The 20,873-nt window shown below is 37.4% G+C and overlaps 1 protein-coding gene across 2 annotated transcripts in view; it reads right to left on the bottom strand.

Moving 5' to 3' along the window:
• The window catches only part of urb1 (URB1 ribosome biogenesis homolog), a 52,836-nt gene extending 32,464 nt beyond the window's left edge, over nucleotides 1-20,372 (bottom strand). The window contains exons 1-22 of one of the 2 annotated variants that reach the window (XM_058418919.1): nucleotides 20,164-20,372; nucleotides 18,596-18,735; nucleotides 18,256-18,407; nucleotides 17,836-17,965; nucleotides 16,797-16,893; nucleotides 16,629-16,714; nucleotides 16,398-16,523; nucleotides 16,171-16,283; nucleotides 15,693-15,888; nucleotides 15,460-15,597; nucleotides 14,043-14,216; nucleotides 13,806-13,932; nucleotides 13,604-13,726; nucleotides 10,548-10,660; nucleotides 5,401-5,517; nucleotides 5,114-5,230; nucleotides 3,703-3,847; nucleotides 3,381-3,551; nucleotides 2,882-3,081; nucleotides 1,468-1,680; nucleotides 1,124-1,309; nucleotides 564-826 (exon numbers count right to left, since the gene is read on the bottom strand). In XM_058418919.1, coding sequence (XP_058274902.1) covers nucleotides 564-826; nucleotides 1,124-1,309; nucleotides 1,468-1,680; nucleotides 2,882-3,081; nucleotides 3,381-3,551; nucleotides 3,703-3,847; nucleotides 5,114-5,230; nucleotides 5,401-5,517; nucleotides 10,548-10,660; nucleotides 13,604-13,726; nucleotides 13,806-13,932; nucleotides 14,043-14,216; nucleotides 15,460-15,597; nucleotides 15,693-15,888; nucleotides 16,171-16,283; nucleotides 16,398-16,523; nucleotides 16,629-16,714; nucleotides 16,797-16,893; nucleotides 17,836-17,965; nucleotides 18,256-18,407; nucleotides 18,596-18,735; nucleotides 20,164-20,293 — 3,257 coding nt within the window. In that variant the 5' untranslated portion in view covers nucleotides 20,294-20,372. The remainder of the gene's footprint in view (nucleotides 1-563; nucleotides 827-1,123; nucleotides 1,310-1,467; nucleotides 1,681-2,881; nucleotides 3,082-3,380; nucleotides 3,552-3,702; nucleotides 3,848-5,113; nucleotides 5,231-5,400; nucleotides 5,518-10,547; nucleotides 10,661-13,603; nucleotides 13,727-13,805; nucleotides 13,933-14,042; nucleotides 14,217-15,459; nucleotides 15,598-15,692; nucleotides 15,889-16,170; nucleotides 16,284-16,397; nucleotides 16,524-16,628; nucleotides 16,715-16,796; nucleotides 16,894-17,835; nucleotides 17,966-18,255; nucleotides 18,408-18,595; nucleotides 18,736-20,163) is intronic. The other variant, XM_058418920.1, reaches the window with a different exon arrangement.
• Between the last annotated feature and the right edge of the window lie 501 nt (nucleotides 20,373-20,873).

Genomic DNA, 20,873 nt, shown 5'->3' with positions numbered 1-20,873 from the left:
TGCCTCTCTTCACTGGTCACCAGGTTGAATGTATGGTCGGGTACTGAGATTTTGAAAATTGTGTAGTGTGTACAGTTGTATACAGCAGTAGGTGTTCTGGCAACTAAAACATGAGACACCTAGAGGGCCTACCTAATGATTTTATTTGACAATGTGTGCAAAATGCTCAAACAGAGGACAAAACTATGAATCAGACCCATGCATCAGACACAACTGAGTGAATTAACAGTTTAAAAGCAACTTGAAATTGACTCAAAATGTAACATTTTCAGTTTTGAAAATTAACATCAGAAATTAGCCTCAATTTCTGAGATTAGTCTTTATTAAAATAGCAATGGGACCTGTACCAGTTTAACACTATTCTTGGGTAATCTGGGTTGGGACTAAATTTCTTTTTTGCATAGATCAAATGTTCAAAAAGTCACTGGTTTGCAGTGAAGAACTGCTTTGCAGGTATGAAATAGATGTAGCACTATATTTGTCCCTTTTCATGTAGAGATTATCAAATTTACTCACAATTATTAAGAAAAACCATATGGTAACTGATGATTATGATGACTTACCTGTTGCTCTGTTGTAGCTCGCATAGCAAGGCTTGCTGTATGGCTGACAAGTAAGGGCTGATGATCTCCAGTGCATGGAGGGCTTTAAGGGTCTCAACACAGGACATCAGTAGGTTGAGCACACCCTGTGTCAATTGACCACAGAGTTGCATCACTCTTTCTGGGTCCAGAGTCTGTGATGGCATCACTCCCAGCTCTAGTGCCAAGAACCACTGCTGCAAAACTGGGTGCTTGAACACCAACCTGAACACATCAAGTAAAACCTACAGAAAAATAGAAACCAGCAAAGGTCAGAAATCTTTAAAATAAGGCATACTAAGATTTAAAAACCTTAATGATGGAAAACCCTCATTTCAACCAAGACTTAATATGAGCCTTCCTGCATATTTGGCTCATCCAAGGTTAGTTTAATGGCTAGTTTACAAACCAGTCTCTGCTAATATAACTATTCTTAGTTAATCTCAATAAAAATACTTTACCAGCAACAAGATGTGAAATGCAAAGGACCCATGTTTAAATAAAATTGATAGTTGTCAAAGAACTGACATAAACCTTTGTACCTGCTCCTTGTTGACTTCTTGAATAACTGTAATGTTCACATCAAGAAAAAAATCTTCCTCCTCCTGAGGTGCTAACTGGGCTGACTGGGTGGTTGGGGTTTCAGCTATACTGTATAGTTTAAGAAACAGAGCATGTAGCACCTTCAGCATACAGCCCACCACCTCAACTGCATGGGCTCTAGGGATCTACACAAACAGAGGAAAGAGGGAAAAAACTGCATTAATTTACCTATACACAAGAATTAACCCAAGTTAGTAAATTTATTTTTTAATGACTGTAAAATGTAACTGAAAAAGCTGTATTTAACTTTAGGCATTACATTATTTTTGTACAAAGTAGTTACCAAGCAGAATGTCTCCACAAAAGATTTGAGATAGAGGAGGGTTTGACTGACAGCCCCAGTAAACTTGGATAACTTTAAGGTGGACAATGTTTGCTCTAGGCCTTTCCAGAATGAGTCCTGGAGGAAAGTGCCAGGTCCTTCACAATAGCATGCCTTCACGTAGGCAGAAAAATCCAAAACAGGTAGTGAAGTAGTAGACTGCATCAGGCTCAACTGTAGGTAGTGTAAAAATGTTTTGAGTTTTGGATAAACAAAGAACAAATGATGTAAACCATTTGCTTCTGTAGGAAGCAATCTGAAACAAGCTTTATATACAGTTCCCTTTTAAAGAATTGGTCAAAATACAAGATTGATTCTTTAGTTTTTGCTATTTACAAGACATTTGGCGTTGAGATTAATATGTAATGATAAATCAGAATTTCTGTTTTCATTTCCTGATATGTACATTGAGAGGTGTTAAACAATTTAAAAGATGGTGGTAGACCACCCAATCATTTGGTTAGTATAGGACAGACTAAATTAAATTAAATAACATTTAATATTTGGTTGCGTGCAATAATAGCATAAATTCACTGACATCACCAAACTGATGCATTCCTCTGTCAGATGTTCTTTGTTTTCGTGGTTTCTCTTATCAGTTTCCTCTTTATGAGAGGACTACAATATTTCTCCATAAAGTCTTATGCTGGTTTGGCAGTGCATTTTGGGTCATTGTCTTGCTGCATAATGAATATCTCAATATTTCTGTCTTCTTCATACAGTGGATTGTTATACCTTTACCCTGGCCCTGTGGTGATGTCAATGACTGTGAGAACTGTAAAGACAGCAATAGTCAAACAACAGTTTCATCATGAACTACTGTTCCTTTCCTAGGTTAAGGTGTTTATTGCCTGGGTATAGTTCTCTAGTAGCTTCTTTTTTTCCCCATAACATTCCAGATTGTTGTATTGATTATGCTTGTGTAATGATGCTAATGAATTTTCCGTTTTTTCTTAGATTAAAAATGGCATACTTTTGTACCATTTGAAGGTCCCTGTTGGTTTATTCTTTTTAATTACAAATACAGTCTTCACAGGCAAAACCCAGGGCTTAAACCAAGATCAGACATTGAGAGTTATTAATAGTTTAAACAACCTGAGCAACAAGATATTCCAATCTGATATATTCCATTATTTTTGAGCATTTAAAAATAACTGGTTTTAAACCAAAGGTGACATGTTCCAAGTGGTATCTAAATATACGCATTAGGACATGAAAGCTGAAATATATAAATTCTCTTATTCTTTTTCGATCTCTGCCAAAATGTCTGTATTATATAGCAAAAATAATTCATAAAAATACTTTTGGAGGGGACTGTACAGTGGAATGTGTATACTACATTATAACATTTCAATTATTTAAAAAAAAGCCTTACCTGTGTTTCCTGATGGAGATGGGAGAGCCATTTAAAGTAATACATGCGGAAGACAGTTATAGAAGAATAAGGTGGGGAAAAGTTCTCAGAAGCGAAAAGCTCTGCATCGTAGTTGTGCAGAGTCAAACACAGAGCTAACGGATCCCTCTGTGTGTGAAGGATATCACATAGTACTGCACATATGTACTCACACAGCACACCTGTAAAAAAATAGCCCCTTTTAAAGCACCAATTCCAGTACTGTACATAAACATAAAATGTGCAAATTAAAAGTAAGGATAAATCAAATTTAAATCAAGTCTTGCTGGCAAAAAATACGAATCATGGCAGAGACTATAGGATCTTTCACACATTATACTCCAAACAACCCCAATCTAGTAAAGGAACAACAAACCCTACCTCAAAACATAAATTAATCTTAAATTTAATAAGACATCACAGACACAGGGAAAGTATTGTGTCAATTGTAAAATAACTAAAAAAAAATTCTAGAGATTACGTTTTTGATCTATAAAGGCTGCTTGTTGCTTGTTCCGGGCCTCCAGCACAGCAGGCACAGCAGCACTAAAAGGGAATATCTGAAGGATGATGTCATCAGTAAGAGATAGCCCAATGTTGTCTGCATCCTTTTCACTGGTCTCTATTATGACATCCATTACACAAGGCACATCTGCAATAAAATAAAAACTCTTCTGAACTCTCCTGTGATGACTGATTAGAAAAAATTATTTACAAGAACAAGTATTCACAATTCAAATGAATTTAAAACCCTTGTTTGAACCTTTACCTCATCCACAATGTGAAATTGCATGATAGCTCACCATCAACATGCGATATGGGAACACAGCCAGTGTTCCTATCCTGTCCTCTAACTTTAGCCTGAATACACACAGCCTCCTGAACCATGACTGCAACTTTATCCAGGTAAATGTAAGGGTTAAACACCACCTTCATCAGAACCTGCATCTCCACAAACAGACACGCGCGCACACACACAGGTTAAAACTGATATGCAGTCAGGTCCATAAATATTTGGGTACTGACAAAGTTATTATTTTAGCTCTAAAACACAGTACAGTGGAGTTTAAATTAACTTAATGAATGCATGTGAAATCAAAAACTTTCAGCTATAAGTAGGGTATTTACATTCAAATCGTGCAAACTGTGTAGGAATCACAAGACTTCTTACATGTAGTACACATGTATTATGCATCATTAAAACCTGGAAGGATAGTACATTTTTAATGCAACAAAAGTATACTTTGTTGCAAATCCTTTGCAGTCACTGACAACACAGACATTACCAGGTGCTGTGTTTCTACCCAGGCCTGCTAGGCCTTTAGTGCAGCTATCTTCAATTTTTGTTTCTTCTTGGCATGTTTTGCTTTCAGGTTTAACAAATTAAATACCATACCATATAAAGGTCCACCTTTCCCACCATTCTGGTACAAGCTGTTCTGTCTCATAGATGAGGTTTTTGGCAAACCTCTAACATGGTATTCAGTTTTTTTTGTATTTAATCTGTTAAATGCTTCTATTGATTGTTTACATTGATACAGATGCACATTTTTCAATAGGGAAAGAATTTTGTGTTCATACCCCCTCAGCTGTTTTCCATAGTCTTCAAGGACTTTGCGTGTTCTTTCTTTTAAACTATGTATCAAATAGTTGTTTCAGAGATTCTTAACATTCTCTCTGAAGAGTTAGTTTTTATTTTTTGGCCTTCATAATGAAAGCTAACTATAACAGATTCCAAATGTAAATGCCACAATGGAAACCAACTCTAGATCTTATATCTGCTTAATTGAAAGTAGAAAAATGAGGGAACACCACACATCTGGCAGAAGAACAGCCAAATGTCCAAAATGACTTTGGGGGGACCACAAAAAATTCCTACAATCTTTAGCCAAGTTGGACACCCTTAAATTAATAATGCAATTCTGTCTCCTCCAGCTTCTTCATTAGGGATACATTTAAAATGTATATTTATACAGTTCTGTAAAGCTGCTTTGTGACAATGTCCATTGTTACAAGTGCTATACAATTAAAAAAAATAATTGAAAAGAGCTTCATCAGTTAATTTTCATCAGTTAACTCCAATATAATGTATTGTCAGACAGCTAAAATAACAATAACTTTGACAATGTCCAAACAGTTATGGCTCTGAATACAATTTCTTTCGGGTAAGAAGTACAAATATGATTAGTAAGATGCAGAAGTATATTATGGTACCAAATCTAAAAACTGGATAACTGTCTCTTGATGAGAAGGCTCCAAATGATGCAGCTGATCAAGCCAAAGTTCCAGCTCTTTCCAGCTGTGCTCAAATGCACAACTTTCTCTCAGGACCTGACAAGAGAACAGGATATTACCACAACCACCCTTTGTGTCCTCTCTCTCAACACAGTGAATACATTACAATAAAGCACAGACCTATTTAAATATATTTCCATATCGGTACTTTAAAAGTAAACATTAAAGTTAAACTAATAAAAGAAAAAAAGCTTCCATATACTGACCTTAAGGATGAGCATCTTAGTTGTGGTCCTCAGATGAGTATTGCTACCGTTAACAAACATCTTTAGCAACACACATAATATAGACTCCCGTCCCTCCCACTCTGGAGCCACTACATCCTATTTTAACAATTAAAGCAACTAATCAGATAACAAGACTGACACAAGCAGGAATATAACAATAAATTCTGGAAAACAAAAACAATGACATGTTCTAAGAATGATGATAGATTAGCTGTATTTTGAAAAATGACAACCAACAGACATCTGTAGCTTTAAAATATGACTCCAGACAAAAGGCCAAAGGAAACAGCGACACAATGCCTATGCAGATAGACAAGCAGAATGCTTGACCCATTTAATCCATATAAAAAACAACATTGATGTGAATTCTCAGGTTGAGTATATGTGTGACCTACAGTGTATTAAGCATGATTAGCCTTGGGGTTGGGGCCAAATACAGTAACACTTGTCTTTTCAAGTAAGAACTTTGACATGGTAATATCAAATAAACCAATAGCTGGCTCTAACATATGTTAAGCATTTGGGACCAAAGGTAAAATGCTAAAAAATACTTTTAAATAGGGTTGGAGGCAAAAAATAGCAAGCAAAATAATAATAATAAAAAAAATAAATAAATAAAAAAACAGCTGGATTTAACTAAGCCATTAGTTACAAGCCTTCCTTTGGATAATTATGGCAATGATTAAATATTTGTCACATAGCAACAAGTTAATTAACCCCAAGTGATGCAGTATATAGATTATTATTTCTTAAACAACCATATGAGAAGCCATATCCATAAGATGCTACTCTGTTTCAGAAGGGTCAAAATATTGGTCTGCATCAAGCAAAGAAAACAACTAAGATGATCACAGAAACTTAAGAGTTAGGAACTGTCCAATCAATTATTAAAAACCTTTTATAGAAGAAATGTGATAAAAAAAAATAAAAAAAAAACTTTTTAAATGATCAAACAGCAGCTGTGTAGCTTTAGGAAAACCTGAATTATCAGTGAGGTTAATTAGGCAAAAGGCTTCAATTTGCTAGGAAAAAAAAAAGATTACACTCTGGAATGGAAAAGGCTCGGCCAGAGCCCTACAAAATGACCTCCAGCAGGCTACTGTTGTGCAAGTTTGACATTTGCCAGGGAACACAAATTTGGCAGATACACGATTGGTGCACTGTTCTTTTCCACAGATGAAAGCAGGTTCACACTAAGCACATGTTACAAATGTGAAAGAGTCTAGAGATGCTGTAGGTAATGTTATGCTGCATGCAACATCACATGCTAGCCAGTGGTATCCTTAATTCTGTTTAGTACCAGGATGATATGCTTTTAGAGCCAATGTCAGACCTTACAATGATGCAGTGGGTTCTTCCTGACGTGTAACCTCATGTGCCCAGCCAGAGTGTGTAGGCAGTTTTTAGATGACAAAGGCATATTTGATTCATTCCTCAAGATCCAATGGATAATTTAAGTTTTGACTTGTGTGTTGAATTTTTCTGATATTATATACAGTATGTATAAACACACACACACACATATATACATATATCAAAAGTGGTCCAAGTAAGGAACAGTGGTGAACTGGCAACAGGGTCATTGGCGGCCAAGGCTCATTGATGCCTGTGTGATCCGATCCAACAGATAAGCTACTGTTGCTCAAATTGCTGAAGAAGTTAATGCTGGTTTTGATAAAAGGGTGTCAGAATACATAGTGCATCTCAGTTTTTTGTGTATGGGGCTGCATAGCCGCAGAACAGTCAGGGTGACTATGCTGAACCCTGTGCACCACCGAAAGCGGCAACAATGGGCATGTGAGCACCAGAACTGGACCATGGAGCAATGGAAGAAGGTGGCCTGGTCTGATAAATCATTTTTCTTTTACATCACATGGATGGACGGGTGCATGTGCGTTGCTTACCAGGGGAACACATGGCACCAGGATGCACTATGGGAAGAAGGCAAGCTGGCGAAGGCAGTGTCATGGAAACCTTGGGTTCTGCCATCCATGTGGATGTAACTTTGACATGTACCACCTACCTAAAGCATTGCTGAAGACCATGTACACCCTCTTATGGAAAAAGTGTTTCCTGATGGCTGTGGCCTTTTTCAGCAGGATAAAGCAGAATGACACAAAGCAAAAATGGTTTAGGAATGGTTTGATGAGCACAACAATGCATTTGAGGTGATGACTTGGCCTCCAAATTCCCCAGATCTCAATCCAATCGAGCATCTGTGGGATTTGCTATACAAAACATGTCCGATCCAAGGAGGCCCCACCTTGCAACTTAGAGGACTTAAACAATCTGCTGCTAACATGTTGGTGCCTGATACCACAACACACCTTAAGGGATCTAGTGGAGTCCATGCCTCGAGACACAATATTAGGCTGTATGTGTATGTGTATATACATTAGGGATGCCACAATACTCAATATAATATTGAACCGTTCGGTACGACCTCCACGGTTCAATACGCGTATGTGAACCGCGGTTTTTCGGTTTTTCCATAAAACAATAATAACCATGCGTTTTATTACTCTCTGAACCGCCTGTTTGTGTTTGCCTGTACTGTATGTCTACACGCTGAGACAGACACACCTCCCCGCGAATAAATATCCAATCAGGGAGCGCTAAAGATAGGGGCTTGTGACGATAAAGATAACCATGCTTGCGATGCTGGTGTCAGATTTCACTCTAACCCTAGCGAGCGGTGAAGCGAGACAAATATGAGGAAGCAGCTCCGTCTTTCAAATCTGTGGTGTGAGAGCATTTCGGATTTGTTGTTGACTATGATGGCGATGAAACAAAAAAATGCTAAAAACGCACAAAAAAATCTAAAACCAGTTGGCTAAAGCGCAAAGCCTTGCCCTAATAACAGATAATTGGACCTCGCGGGCAACAGAGAGTTATCTCACCCTTACTGTTCATTACAGAGCGGACTGGGGAAAAAAAGAGTGCAACTAAAACCAGTTTTTTTTCTTCTTAACATACTTACTATTCCTGTCACCTAAGCAAAGAATAATGGAAAAAAAAAAACTTTAATTTGCCAAGCCATCCGAACCGAACACCGTGGTTAAAAACCGCGGTACGTACGGTGAACCGTGGGTTAACTGTATTGTTGCATCCCTTTATATATATATATATATATATATATACATACATACATACATATATACATATATACACATATATATATATATATATATATATATACACATATACACACACATACATATACATATATATATATATACATACATATATATATGTATATGTATATGTATATGAGATGCACTTTTGTTTAATTTTTTGTGAACTGCTGACAATATTTCCCCTAAATTCAAAATATAACTATTGTTATTTAGAGCAGGGGTCCCCAACCACCGGGCCGCGGATCAGTACCGGGCCGCAAAGAAACAATAAACTTATAATTTTATTTATAAAACTTATTTATTTTAAAAAATTGCCACTTCCGGCCGGGCCTCAATCCTGCATTTGACGCAGCCGCAGGTTTTTCCGTACATCAATTATGCAGAGTTCACACTGCATGATTTTAGTCCTGATTTTCAGTCGCTGACTAGATTTGCGAAATCGCTGAGAAATGCCCGAAATCCGAGGCAAATCGGAGCTCGTGCACGCGAGTGACAATCGCTCAGCGTGAATTACCAAAGACACGATCTGAGAGAATTGCCGATGAGTTGCTGATGCCCGTGAAATATCTGGACCTGTCGGCGACTCAAAGTCATGCAGTGTGAAAGGAGCTCTGACTGAAGCATACCTCGGTGATGACCTACAGCCAATGAGAGAGCAAGATACAGGGCAGCGGGCAGTTCGGGGAGGAGTTATAGACCACAATATCAGCAAGCATGGCTTCATCTGGAGCACAATATTATAGTTTAATAGAGTTTACAAGTATCAAAAAATGTCTTAAATAGTTATATCAGAATAAATAAGCTTTACAATTACATCAAACAGAAATAAAGCAGAATCATTTGCTTGACCAGCCACATCAGCACATTGCAAAATTATTCATTTGGTCAATTCTGCAGGACGCACAATCCTTGTTCCTCACACTGACCATTTGGCTCGTGAACTTTTTGCAGGGTAACATTTACAGTCTCACGCAAGAACTCTGATCTCACGTGTGATCTGGTGTTATTTCCTTATTATTTCTCGTGTGCATTTGGTTGTGAAACGTACTCTGCGGGGCAGACAGAGTTGTGGATGATTCTTCCTAATTCATGCAGTGTGAAAGCTCCTCTCGCCTAATTTTTAAGAATTAACAAAATGAAAAGTAAATGAACAGAAAGGAAATTCAAACTCAATCAATATTTGGGGGCCTGCATAATCAATTCTTCTTAGATTTGCACATAGTTTTTGAAGGAACCTGGCAGCTGATTGTTACAAACATCTTGAAGAACTGACCACAGATCTTCTATGGATGTAAGCTGCCTCAAATCCTTCAGTCTGCTTTGAAATCTTTGCCTGGGAGAGACCTTGCTGATGCAGTGTAACTACCTTTGTCTTGTTATTGTGCCATGGTGTATGACCTGTTGCATGAAACTGTTTTCATGCAGTAGCAGAGTTCGGCTGTTCCTCACCCAGATTAAAGCCTCCTACACAGCCATTTCTCTTTCAATTAATGACTGATTTAACCTAAATACGTAATTGATGATCATTAGCACTTGTTTGGTATAACTGGTTAATCATACACCTGACTCTGATCATTCAAAAAAACAGCACTGATGTTTAATAATAAAAAGCACAATCTGGATTCATCAGACCATATAACCTTTTTCCATTGCTCCAGAGTTCAATCTTAGCAAATGGCTGCAAAAGGAGACCCCTCCTAGCAAACTGAAGCCTTTCGATTAGCCTCGCTACTTCCTAGCAAATTGAAACCTTTCGAGTAGCCTGGAGTAAGCTAGCTATTATAAAGTCAGATGGTTTTGTAGCAAGAACATAATTTGCATATGAGCAAACAATTTTCCCAACACAGCATTAAAAAAACATTTGAACAATAAAGTTATCTGAAACATTTCAAATGGAAAAAATTGCAACTCTCTGTAGTACAGCAATGTGTGGTAGCTTACAACTTGCCTGTGACTAGCAGTGTAAACAATGGGTTATACTAAACATACCTGAAAGCGAAACCAAGAAAACTTGCTAGCAGGCAGCTCTAGCGCCAGCTGTAGTAATTGGTACTGCAGAATGGGAGGGACATCCTCTGTCATTCCTTTCTCTGATACAATGCCTGCAAATGATTAAGACTGATGTTTAATATTCTATAATTAGTTACAGAGTGAACAATTCACATAGAGAGAATAGACAAGCATTAAAATCAAAGTTTAAACAAAAACACTAAGGGCACTATAAGAAATCGCATTAAACTTTTACAGTGTGTCTGGAAATTGAGTCATGTCAAATGGACTTCTTTCTCATTCGATTGAAACGTTTCACTATTTTCAACTATGTTTCAAGCTGCTTCTTAATTCTGAGGCAAGGTTACATTTACATTTGGCAGACGGCCTTATCCAGAATGACGTACAAAAGTGCTTTGAAGTCTCTATTAATGGTGATGTCAAGATTCTACAGACCAATACCTCCTATTTTCTGCTCTTTCATCCATCACCAAGATGAACAAGACCTCTTCACAGGTCCATCAGCAAAGCCACACCCAAGGACTCCCGTCCTGCTCTTACATTCTCTGATGTTCATACCAAAATGACTTTCCACACTTTACTACAATCTCTCCCCACCTCTCCTTTCTTGGGCGTTGTTACATCATAATGACTCCCCCTACACTCACCTTCTCCATTTTCCACCTAATAAGCAAGGCAGTGGAGGATACAAATTTGTGGAAACCTGCTAACTTACCTCAGACTGAAGAAGATGATTAGATGAGTAGTGAAACAAAAAAGTCAAGTTGATATGACTCCATTTCCAGATAACCTCAACTGGATAACTGAGTGTCTTCAGACTTTTTACAGTTTGTGGGAAAAATACTTAAAACCCAGTTTTCAATTAAACAAAATGAACAAAACTGTTTGCATGCATTATTGCTGTATATGGTTTTGTATACTTGGTTAGACTTGACAAACAATATTAAAATTGTATTTCATTAAAGATGGACAGATAGTAAAGATGATGAAACACACTGAAACAATTTATAGACTTAATAAAGAGCTTAAAACACAAAAAGAATTAGAGATCTTAAACAGTGATTACATAGCAGTTTTTTTCTGTGCTGCATTCCTTGGTAAGAAAAATGCTTAGCAAAACAGTCGTTTTGGACCTGGGAAAGGTTTTTTAAAAAACTTCAGCTAGCAGGAACAACTCACTTCTGTTGAGGATGGCCCACTCATGGATAGCCTAATGACTGCCATGGGAATACTGTGGATTGTGTAACTTGGAGAGACTAAAGATTGACTATATGGTATACAGTTGTGGACAAGTAATTACTCAATGATGTCACTCAGAAGAGGACAAGTTCCTTTTGAATTTGATTCTTATGAAAGCAAAGGCGTTGGCAAGCACTGGTTTGTGAATGGAGGGTGCTAGCTCCAGTTTTATCCGTCCTGAACTCTCAAAACATGCTAGCTCCTCTGAAGGCTTCTTCCTTGTGTCATATTAGGGAGTTTTCCCTAGCCACCATACGAGGAGTTAACTATTATGTATCTAAATCTATATCTGGATTTCTGTACCACTGCTTTGTGATGATTTCTACTGTTAAAAGCAAAATATAAATAAATGAATTAGAACTAATGTGAAGCAATGTAAAACTTCACCAAAAAGCACATCATGATAAAAATGAAAGAAACAGGAAATTAAGCGTCACTGATGGGAAACTATTCTAACATTCAGGTGTGCATATATTGGAGTTTTACAACAAACAGTTTTATAACATCTAAACATTTGTGCTACCATCACATAAAGTGGCATCACTCTGATAAGCTTATGTAATGTCGCCATTTGTTTCCATCCAGAGTTGCAATAATTTCTTGCCAAGATATTCTATTGATGGTAGAGTCAGCCTGCTGTATTAAAAAAGTCTTCTCTAGCACATCCAAAAGATTCTCAGTGGAGTTAGGGTCTGGAATTTCTGGTGCTAGTAGTAGTTAGTTGTAGTTTCTGAAACAATCCATTCACTACACATCTAGCCTACATATTGTTAAGTCAAAAAATGCCAGTCAGTCAACTTGTTCTGCAGCGAGTGCTGAGCGTTTTTTGTTGATAATGTTTCCAGCTGATAAACACGCACTCAGCTCTGACCGATGTGCCAGGTATGGTCAAGTATATCTTCACAAGCTGCGCAATATGGCAATATGTGGATACATGCCGCACGATTTTTGCCACCAGCTAAGGGTTTTCGTCAGCGGGTAGTGTTGCTTCTCGTCCATACAAATACATCTCACTCTCTTTTTCCGCCATCTTTCAAATTAACAATGTACACACACTGTTGTACTGGACAACAAACAACAAACGGCGTCAGTTATATCATCATGTGTCGCATGCCTCGACACACAAAAAAATGTGCCTTTTTTTGTTTTAATTCGAGGAATATTTGAACAGGCCAGGTACACACCCTACAGGCAACAGCCTTTTTTAGCAAGAGGTTTGTAAATTGTTCAAGATGCTGATTTGTGGCTGGCCTCCAAATTTACATCATCTCATTCTGATCAAGCATCTGTGGGATGTGCCCACAGCCACCTTGCAGGCTCACAGAATTGAGCTGAAGAATGCTGAAGTGCATGTAAAATAATAGGGCTTCTGTTGCATCACTCACAAGCTGCCCAAGAACTGTGTGTCAGAATCTTCATGAAATCATTTTCATCATATTTAAATGATATAATTATGTGCACTGCCAAGCATCAGCTAAAGCAGTATGAAACGTGTTCTCTGGAGTGATAACTCATGCACCTTCAACTGGCAGTCTGAGCAGTAAATGTGGGCTTGGCAGATTACTACCTACCAAAAATAACATTTTTGTGGGACGTTTAGAACATTTAGAATGTTTAGGAGCTGGCACCATCCAATCATTTAGTGGATTTGCATTGTGATGAACAAAAAAAGTATTTAAAAAAATGATACATTTTATTTTCATAAGAGGTAAATACACAGCTTCAGCATGCTATACGCAAGACTCCTTTCTTACTTTTGTTCTCAAACCAGAAAGAAAACATTTGAAAGAAATTACCTTTTAACAGTTTGCTGAAGTCAAACTTGCTTTCGATAACAAGGTGTGGAACAACTTTCTGATATAAGCATATCACGTGCAGCAGCAGAGCCTTAAACAAGATCAGCTTTTGATTTTGATCACCTGCAGTAAATAAGAGTAACTTCAATAAAATTAACAATTATGCCCAGTAAATAAAACATGCAAATGCATAGTGCTTTACCATGTTCTTGAGTTTTAACATCCTCCGCTTTTAGTTTGGTCAAACTCATCTGTACCTCGTCCTCTTTTTTCTCATTTTTTGACAGTGATTGCCACCTTGATACAATGGACATGATGTCTGGTAAAACCTATGAAAAAAGTATAATAATGTCTTTAATGTATCGTGTTTACTTAGATGTATTAGTATTACATGTATTACACTTTTTTTGTTTTATATCTTTTTCAAGATTGTTCACACCTTACTGAGTGCTTCCATGTAAAGCTGGACAAACTCTTCATTGTAGCTGGTACTGTATGTATCAAAACTATCCAACATTGGTTTCTTCAGACTGTGCTCTATATTCTTCTGAGCTCTTCTTAGGATAAATGCTATCACAGTGAGTGTAGCATGTTGTCCCACCACACTCGGCAACTATTGAAAAAAAAAAAAAAAAAAAAGATTAGTAAACAGTTACACCCTGTTCACTTGTGTAATTATCAGCTAATCATGTGGCAGTTGTCAAATGCCAAAAGTCTACACTCTGAGCTCAAACATTACGTAACTAAATATAGTTTAACAGACAGCAGAAGAATAACAATAACTTTGACAAATGTCTAAATATTTATGGACCTTCAAAGCACTGTCGGGCACTGACAAACAAACCTATGCAGCCGAGTAATGATGATGTAAAACTCACCTGAACAACAAAGAGCAGATCACCACCCACAAAGGTTGGCACAAGACACACTTTGCCCCTTTCCTTTCTTTTCTAGGCCATTGACTAGGACACCCTCTTGGAGGAAATCGTGATATGCTGTGATCTCTCTACAAGTGCACCTACAAGCCTAAGACCACCACACCAAGGTCAACTGGGGCCTGCAACACCTTAGAGACAGGTTCCACTAACCCAGTACAAAGGTATGGAACTTCTGCCACTGGTCCTTCCACCAAAAGCTGGCATCTGCCCCTCTGATGCTGCTACCCATCATCAGTGTCTGCTTCAAGAGGGCTGGCATTGCAAAGTTTGCCCCAGGGCCACAAGTACTTCCTTCTCGTCATGAATTACACTAATGGCTACCCCAAGGTGATCACAATTCAAAAAACCACCTCTCAGATCTTTAACAGGGAAGTAGCCATAAAGTGGGTGACTAAGGAACTCAGCTACTACCTTGCAGGTCAACACTTCACTTTCCTACACTGTGGACCAGCACCCTCTGGGAGAATCCAGAAGGTTATAAAAGGGTGTTAAACCCCTTGAATTAAAGTTGAAAGTTTACACTTCACTGCAAATCCATTGTGGTGTTTTACAAATGTAAAATTACTAAAATTTGCCATTAAAGCCATTTTGCCGGTTCTCTCATAAACTGCTAACTAGTCAAGCAGATTCTAAATTCAGACCTGCTTAATACAGCTAAACTGTATTCTATGAATTTGAGTCCAACATTTGCTGACTCCACTGCTTCTATGTTATATTTCTAATTAATATCAATGTCCTGAGAAAGTGGTGAACATTTGCGGCACAGCAGCACAGGAGACAAATGCACACCTTCACAGGAATAACTAAATTACAGTATCAACAAATAAGCACCCAATTCACTAAGCACAACACAAGTATTTTAATATATATACACATGTAATTTGTTTACAGATAGAAATTTCTTTTGAATGTGCTCACATTGAGGCCCTGAGTGAAAAAGGCCTTGTTGCAGACTGGAGGGAGGGTGGTAACTAGAACCATGCTGAGTAACTGGGGGACAGGAACAACCTCTTGCAACTGGAAAGCCTGGGATACCTCAGGCTGGGCCCGATAGATCTATGGTGGTGGGGAGGCGACTTGTTAATAGGTCAGTCAAACAGCACAGTTTAAGTATAATACAAGCCTCTTTCTCACAATTTCAGAGAACTTACTTTCTTGAGAAGTGCAACGCTGTCCAACCAGGCTCCTTTCATTCGTGGAGTGAAGCAGAGTTGTGTTTCAATAAAGTAACGGTGCAGAATATCAGGGTGGCACTTCAAAATACTCACAAGCAGCTCAGCCACCTTTTCATCCTCAATGGCTTGCTTAAGGCTCACCACAAACTGCAGCAGGACAATGTTCCCAGATCTGAAAAAAAGGAAGGCTGTGGCTTTTAAAAAGTGTGAAAACTACATTTAGCTGTATTTACAAATGACTAAATCTACCAAATTACAGTGGTGGATTTTGCCAGATAAAAGGTACAGGCTGATACTGGGTAGTTTGTTTGTTTGGTTGTATGTGATTTCAGAATCTGCAGACTGAAAAAGCTAAAAAAAAATATACAAAATACAGCAACAGGAGCTTGCCAACATATAAAACAGATTTAGTGCACATTTGAGCACATCAGTAGTAATACTGGGTCACATGTACCTTCTGGCTGTCCCGAGGCTTGGGTCATGAAAGCTGATACCATGTTTGCGAGAGCAGCAGAGGTCAAGAAGGAAGCTATGAACAGACTCTCGCACAACAGGCCTTCCAGCTTCCTGTTCATTCATAGTATAAGAAACAAAATGAACCGGTATAACAAATAACAGATGGACAGAAAGAGAGCAAGCATGCCACAGATAGAACATGACTTCCTAAGATGCCATTCCTACCACACTATGATCAGTGGATATATCCAAAATCCCATCCCATCTGTACAGAGAGGCAATCCGAGTCAAAGTGGAAGCAGTGAAGAAACGTAACTTCTGAGTTTTGCTCAGAGCAGTATTTTGTACAATCTGCAAAGGTCAGCACAGAAAATTTTGATTAAAACCAATACATTGTGATACATGACATACAACTGGCTTAATAATGGCTTGATAATTAAAATGAATAAGGCTTACCTTAGTCTGAAAGGTAGATAGTATCAGATTGATTGTTGAAATTCTGTCTTCCTTTAGCCCTGTGTTTAAGATTTCTGACAAAAAATCTAAACAATAAATAAAAAATTAGTGTTAGTGCTATGTCACAATGCATCATAACTTTATAAATTTATATGAAGTAAATAATACCTTTGGTGTCCAATACATTTACTATAGTTGAAGTGTCTCCATACATCAGAAAAGAGAGGGCAAACTGAACGTAGGACATGCGAACATCTGGTCGGCCCTTTGAATAGAAACATTAATAAAAATCCAGCAATTAATAGTTCTGCAATGTAGCCAAAGGTATGTGGACACCTGTGTGGGTCTTTCCCAAACTGTTGCCACAAAGAAGACAATTAGATAGAATGTCTTTGCATGCTGCATTATCAGGTGTAGCTCAAACAAACTTAAAGGCACAGTTTGCCATGGTTGGAGTTGAAAAACTCATGTGGTCTAAACAGAGCCCTGATCTTAACTCCAAGGAAAAGCTTTGGGATGAAATGGAAAGCAGACTGTGAACCAGGCCTTCTCACCTGACATTAGTGCCTGACCTCACTAAGGCTCTTGGGTCTAAAAAGGCAAATCCTCACAGCCATGCTTAAAAATTTAGTGGAATGCTTTCCCAAAAGAGTGGAGGAAGTTGACAGAAAAAGGCGAAACAACTTCAAAATGTTCAACAAGCAAATATGGGTGTGATAGTCATTTGTCCAATAGGACTGTCACTTTTTAACTGATATTCAAACACGACACAAAAAATCCATATTCGAAATATAATTTGCCCATATGAATATTAACGTATTAACGTAAGTAAATTAAGCTAAAGATACGAAAATGGAAGATAAAAGCAAGCAGTGGAACTGCCTTGAGTGGACAATTATGACCCCAAATCATCTAAAAATAACATTGCACAGGGTGTTAATAAAATACTGAAAGAATGTTTTTGTTGCGGTAGCCTATTGGTGGTGGTGGTGGGGGGGTGTTATTCAAATATATTCAAACAAATTGAGTGACATTTGAAGTTCGTTTGAACAGCCCTAGTGTCCACATACATATGGTCAGGTAGTGTAATCTGACCAGGCAGAATGTGTTTAGAAAGATGACTGCAGTGCCCATATCATGTACTATTAGTGTATGTTGATTCAAGATGCACAAAACAATATAGAAAAAATTGAAATGAAGAACGCACAGATCTGTCTCTCATGCGAGCAAGACTGCTGAGAGTTTTGTTGAAGACCAAACTGCTGAAGATTTCACAAGCTGCTTCAGTACCCTGAGACACCATTGCAGTCAGCAAACAAAGGCACTGTCGGACAAACCTGCACACACAGCAAAAAAAACAACTAATGTATATACCCATCAGTGTCAGATAATGAACACACATATTGGTATTAATGTCCCAGTTTTAACTATCAACAGGTCCATAATAAGAACTGGTTAGAGATATCCATGTCTGTTTAAGCCATTTTTGTGACTGCCATATTTCAATTAAAACATTAAATTCACCAAAAATACATTGTCCACATTAATCTCAACATGCTTGTAGAGAACATTAAAATAGAGCATTCCTATCACAGCTGTGCAGTTGGGTTCTAGTAATGAAACTTACTGACGATTCTTTGAACACAAAGAGGACTGCAGCAACTTCATGTGTGACGATACAGCCTTCTTCACAATGCCGGAGCCCGTAAGGTTGAAATGAGTAAGATCACTTGCTATCCGCAGCAAAATCAACTCTAAGCTTTGAAATATCAGCATCAGCTGAACAAAGAAAAAGACATTATTTAAAGCCCTGAATTGCTAAGCAGTATCTCAGTTCAAGTACACTAATATTTGGAAATAATAAGCCTATAACAATTGCCAGTAATCTTGTTATAATCTTATTCTTGCAGTTAATGAAATTGCCAGTCTTAGCCAACACAGATTTCCTGGTCCATTAGATACCTTACCTCAGTCTCAGAATGGGTATCTCCCTCTAGTAAGGCCAATATTTCTGCACATTCTGCTGAGATTTTTAAGTAGCCTTCAACTACATCATACAAGTTGTCACATGGAAGCTTTTTTGCAGTTTGTATGAATGTTTCCAAGGCTAGAAGTAAAGAGATAAACATATCAAAACTGACATTACCAATATCTACTTCTAAAGATTTCTAAAGTTTTATAATTAATTCTACATTTATATAGTCTACTTTCTTATACAAAGACTAAATTATATAAGTTCCAATTTAAAAAAAAAATGAATACCATTGTATTTTATTTATTTAAAAAAATAAAATGTTACCTAAAAATGAAAACAAGTCAATGGATACATTATGGTTAACTAGAATGGAATGTTTACTCAAATGCACGGAGCTGCCAGGCTGATCAGAATCATTGGACTTACATCAGAACTACATATTTCATTTATAAAACCCACATCAGTAACATTGTTGCTCAGAAGCATATGGATAGGTTTTGCTACATCAGTGTATAAATGAAGTACTGTGGGCTATGGAGTAGCAGGGATCGATCAATTTGATTAGCTGACAAAATCCATGGCCCTGAACAATGGTGTAAGGCAAAAATTTTCATAACTTTGTGTGTGAGGTTTTGCTTTGGCACTGTCCTTGTGGAATTCTTGTACAGTCATATTTAGTTTCTTTACTTGCTTAACAGTAGTAATGGGTACTGCTGTTGTACCTTTTGTCTGACAATCTTTATAAAGTTCAGGATGGTGAAAATTCAGATGACTTATTAAATTGGTTGTATTAAAAAATTTTTGTTCTACTGCCTCCTTGCATTACCTCACGTTGCCAGGTGTTGCAAATTGAAATCCTAAGGTTTTTTTTTTATAGTGAAAACTCAAACACAGCTGAAACCACTCCCTAGCATAAACCTCTTCTAAAGCACACACAGCCTGCTGCCTACTGACTTGTCACATCATGCGGAAGACACTAATGAAAACCAATGAAAACCTTAATGATAAGAAATGTGCATCTGAAGTTAGACCGGAGGAATAATCCATAATTTATACCGCTTTGATATATCGACCCAATTATCCTATTGGTCTGATAACAAGACCATAAGATGATGCAACCAGATATACAGCAAGATAAACAACTGTATTCTAGTTATAATAATAATAATAATAATAATAAGTTATAGTTGTCAGAGTTGGCAGGTTGTCCATGTCGTAAATTTTTTAGACGTTGGCTTCTTCTAAAGCGCTGGTGAATGGTGATCAAAGTTTTTAAGCTGCAAGTGGTTTTAAAATATTTTCGATTGGTGTTGGTTCTCTGTCCACTCCAAAGATAATACACGTTTTACGATGCCATACTTTTACATTTTTAGAAATAAAACACTCAAATACGGAGGGAATGCTCAACATAAAACCAAAATAATTTATGACGTATTACAAATTTCAAAATACGACTAACATAGCACAAATGGCTACATAAGCAGCTACAGGTTTAAAGAATATGGTTTCATAAGTCTACAACTCCATATTTGTTAACGATGTAGTGTAAACTCCACTTACCCTTGAATGCTTTACTGGGATCCTTTAGCATGGATTTAAAAACCGTCCCATTAAACTCGTTTGCATTTTCTTTAGCTTTCTTCTCTGGGATTAAGGACGTAAAATTTTTGTTTTGACGTTTATTTGCCATATTTTAACCAAAAAGAGCCGAAACTGTAGAGACCTCAATGCACGTGGTTTTCTCCTTCTTTTGCGTTTTAGTTGGCAGCCAAGCTAACTAAAGGTATATTACTGCCACCTACCGATGACGATCGGAATATATTTTTGCAGTACAAGAAGGATTTTGACAATCAATCAATCAATCAATCAATCAATCAATAAATAAGACTTAGGCTTTATAACAACATAAAATGTTATCGCAGTGATTTTGACCGTGGCATGGTTGTTCGTGGTCCAGATAGTGGAACTGCTGATCTGCTATGATTTTATACATAATTTTAGAGTTCACTCAAAATGGTGTAATATAGAAAATGATTCACAGCATGAAAGTGCATGTATAAAAAAATTATATAAACAATATATATAAAGTACTGTGCGAAACTTTTAGTCAGGTGTGAAAAAATGCTGTAAAATAAGAATATTTTAAAAAATAGAGGTGTTAATCGATTATTTTTATCAATTAACAAAATGGAAAGTAAATGAACAGAAGAGACATCCAAATCAAATCAATATTTGGTGTAACCATCCTTTGCCTGCAAAACAGCATCACT

This window comes from Hemibagrus wyckioides, linkage group LG20 (assembly GCF_019097595.1).
Source record: "Hemibagrus wyckioides isolate EC202008001 linkage group LG20, SWU_Hwy_1.0, whole genome shotgun sequence".
In the NCBI taxonomy this organism is placed as follows: Eukaryota; Metazoa; Chordata; class Actinopteri; order Siluriformes; family Bagridae; genus Hemibagrus; species Hemibagrus wyckioides.
The sequence above is the reverse complement of the archived record's forward strand: the minus strand, read 5'-3'. Positions and strand labels throughout refer to the sequence as shown.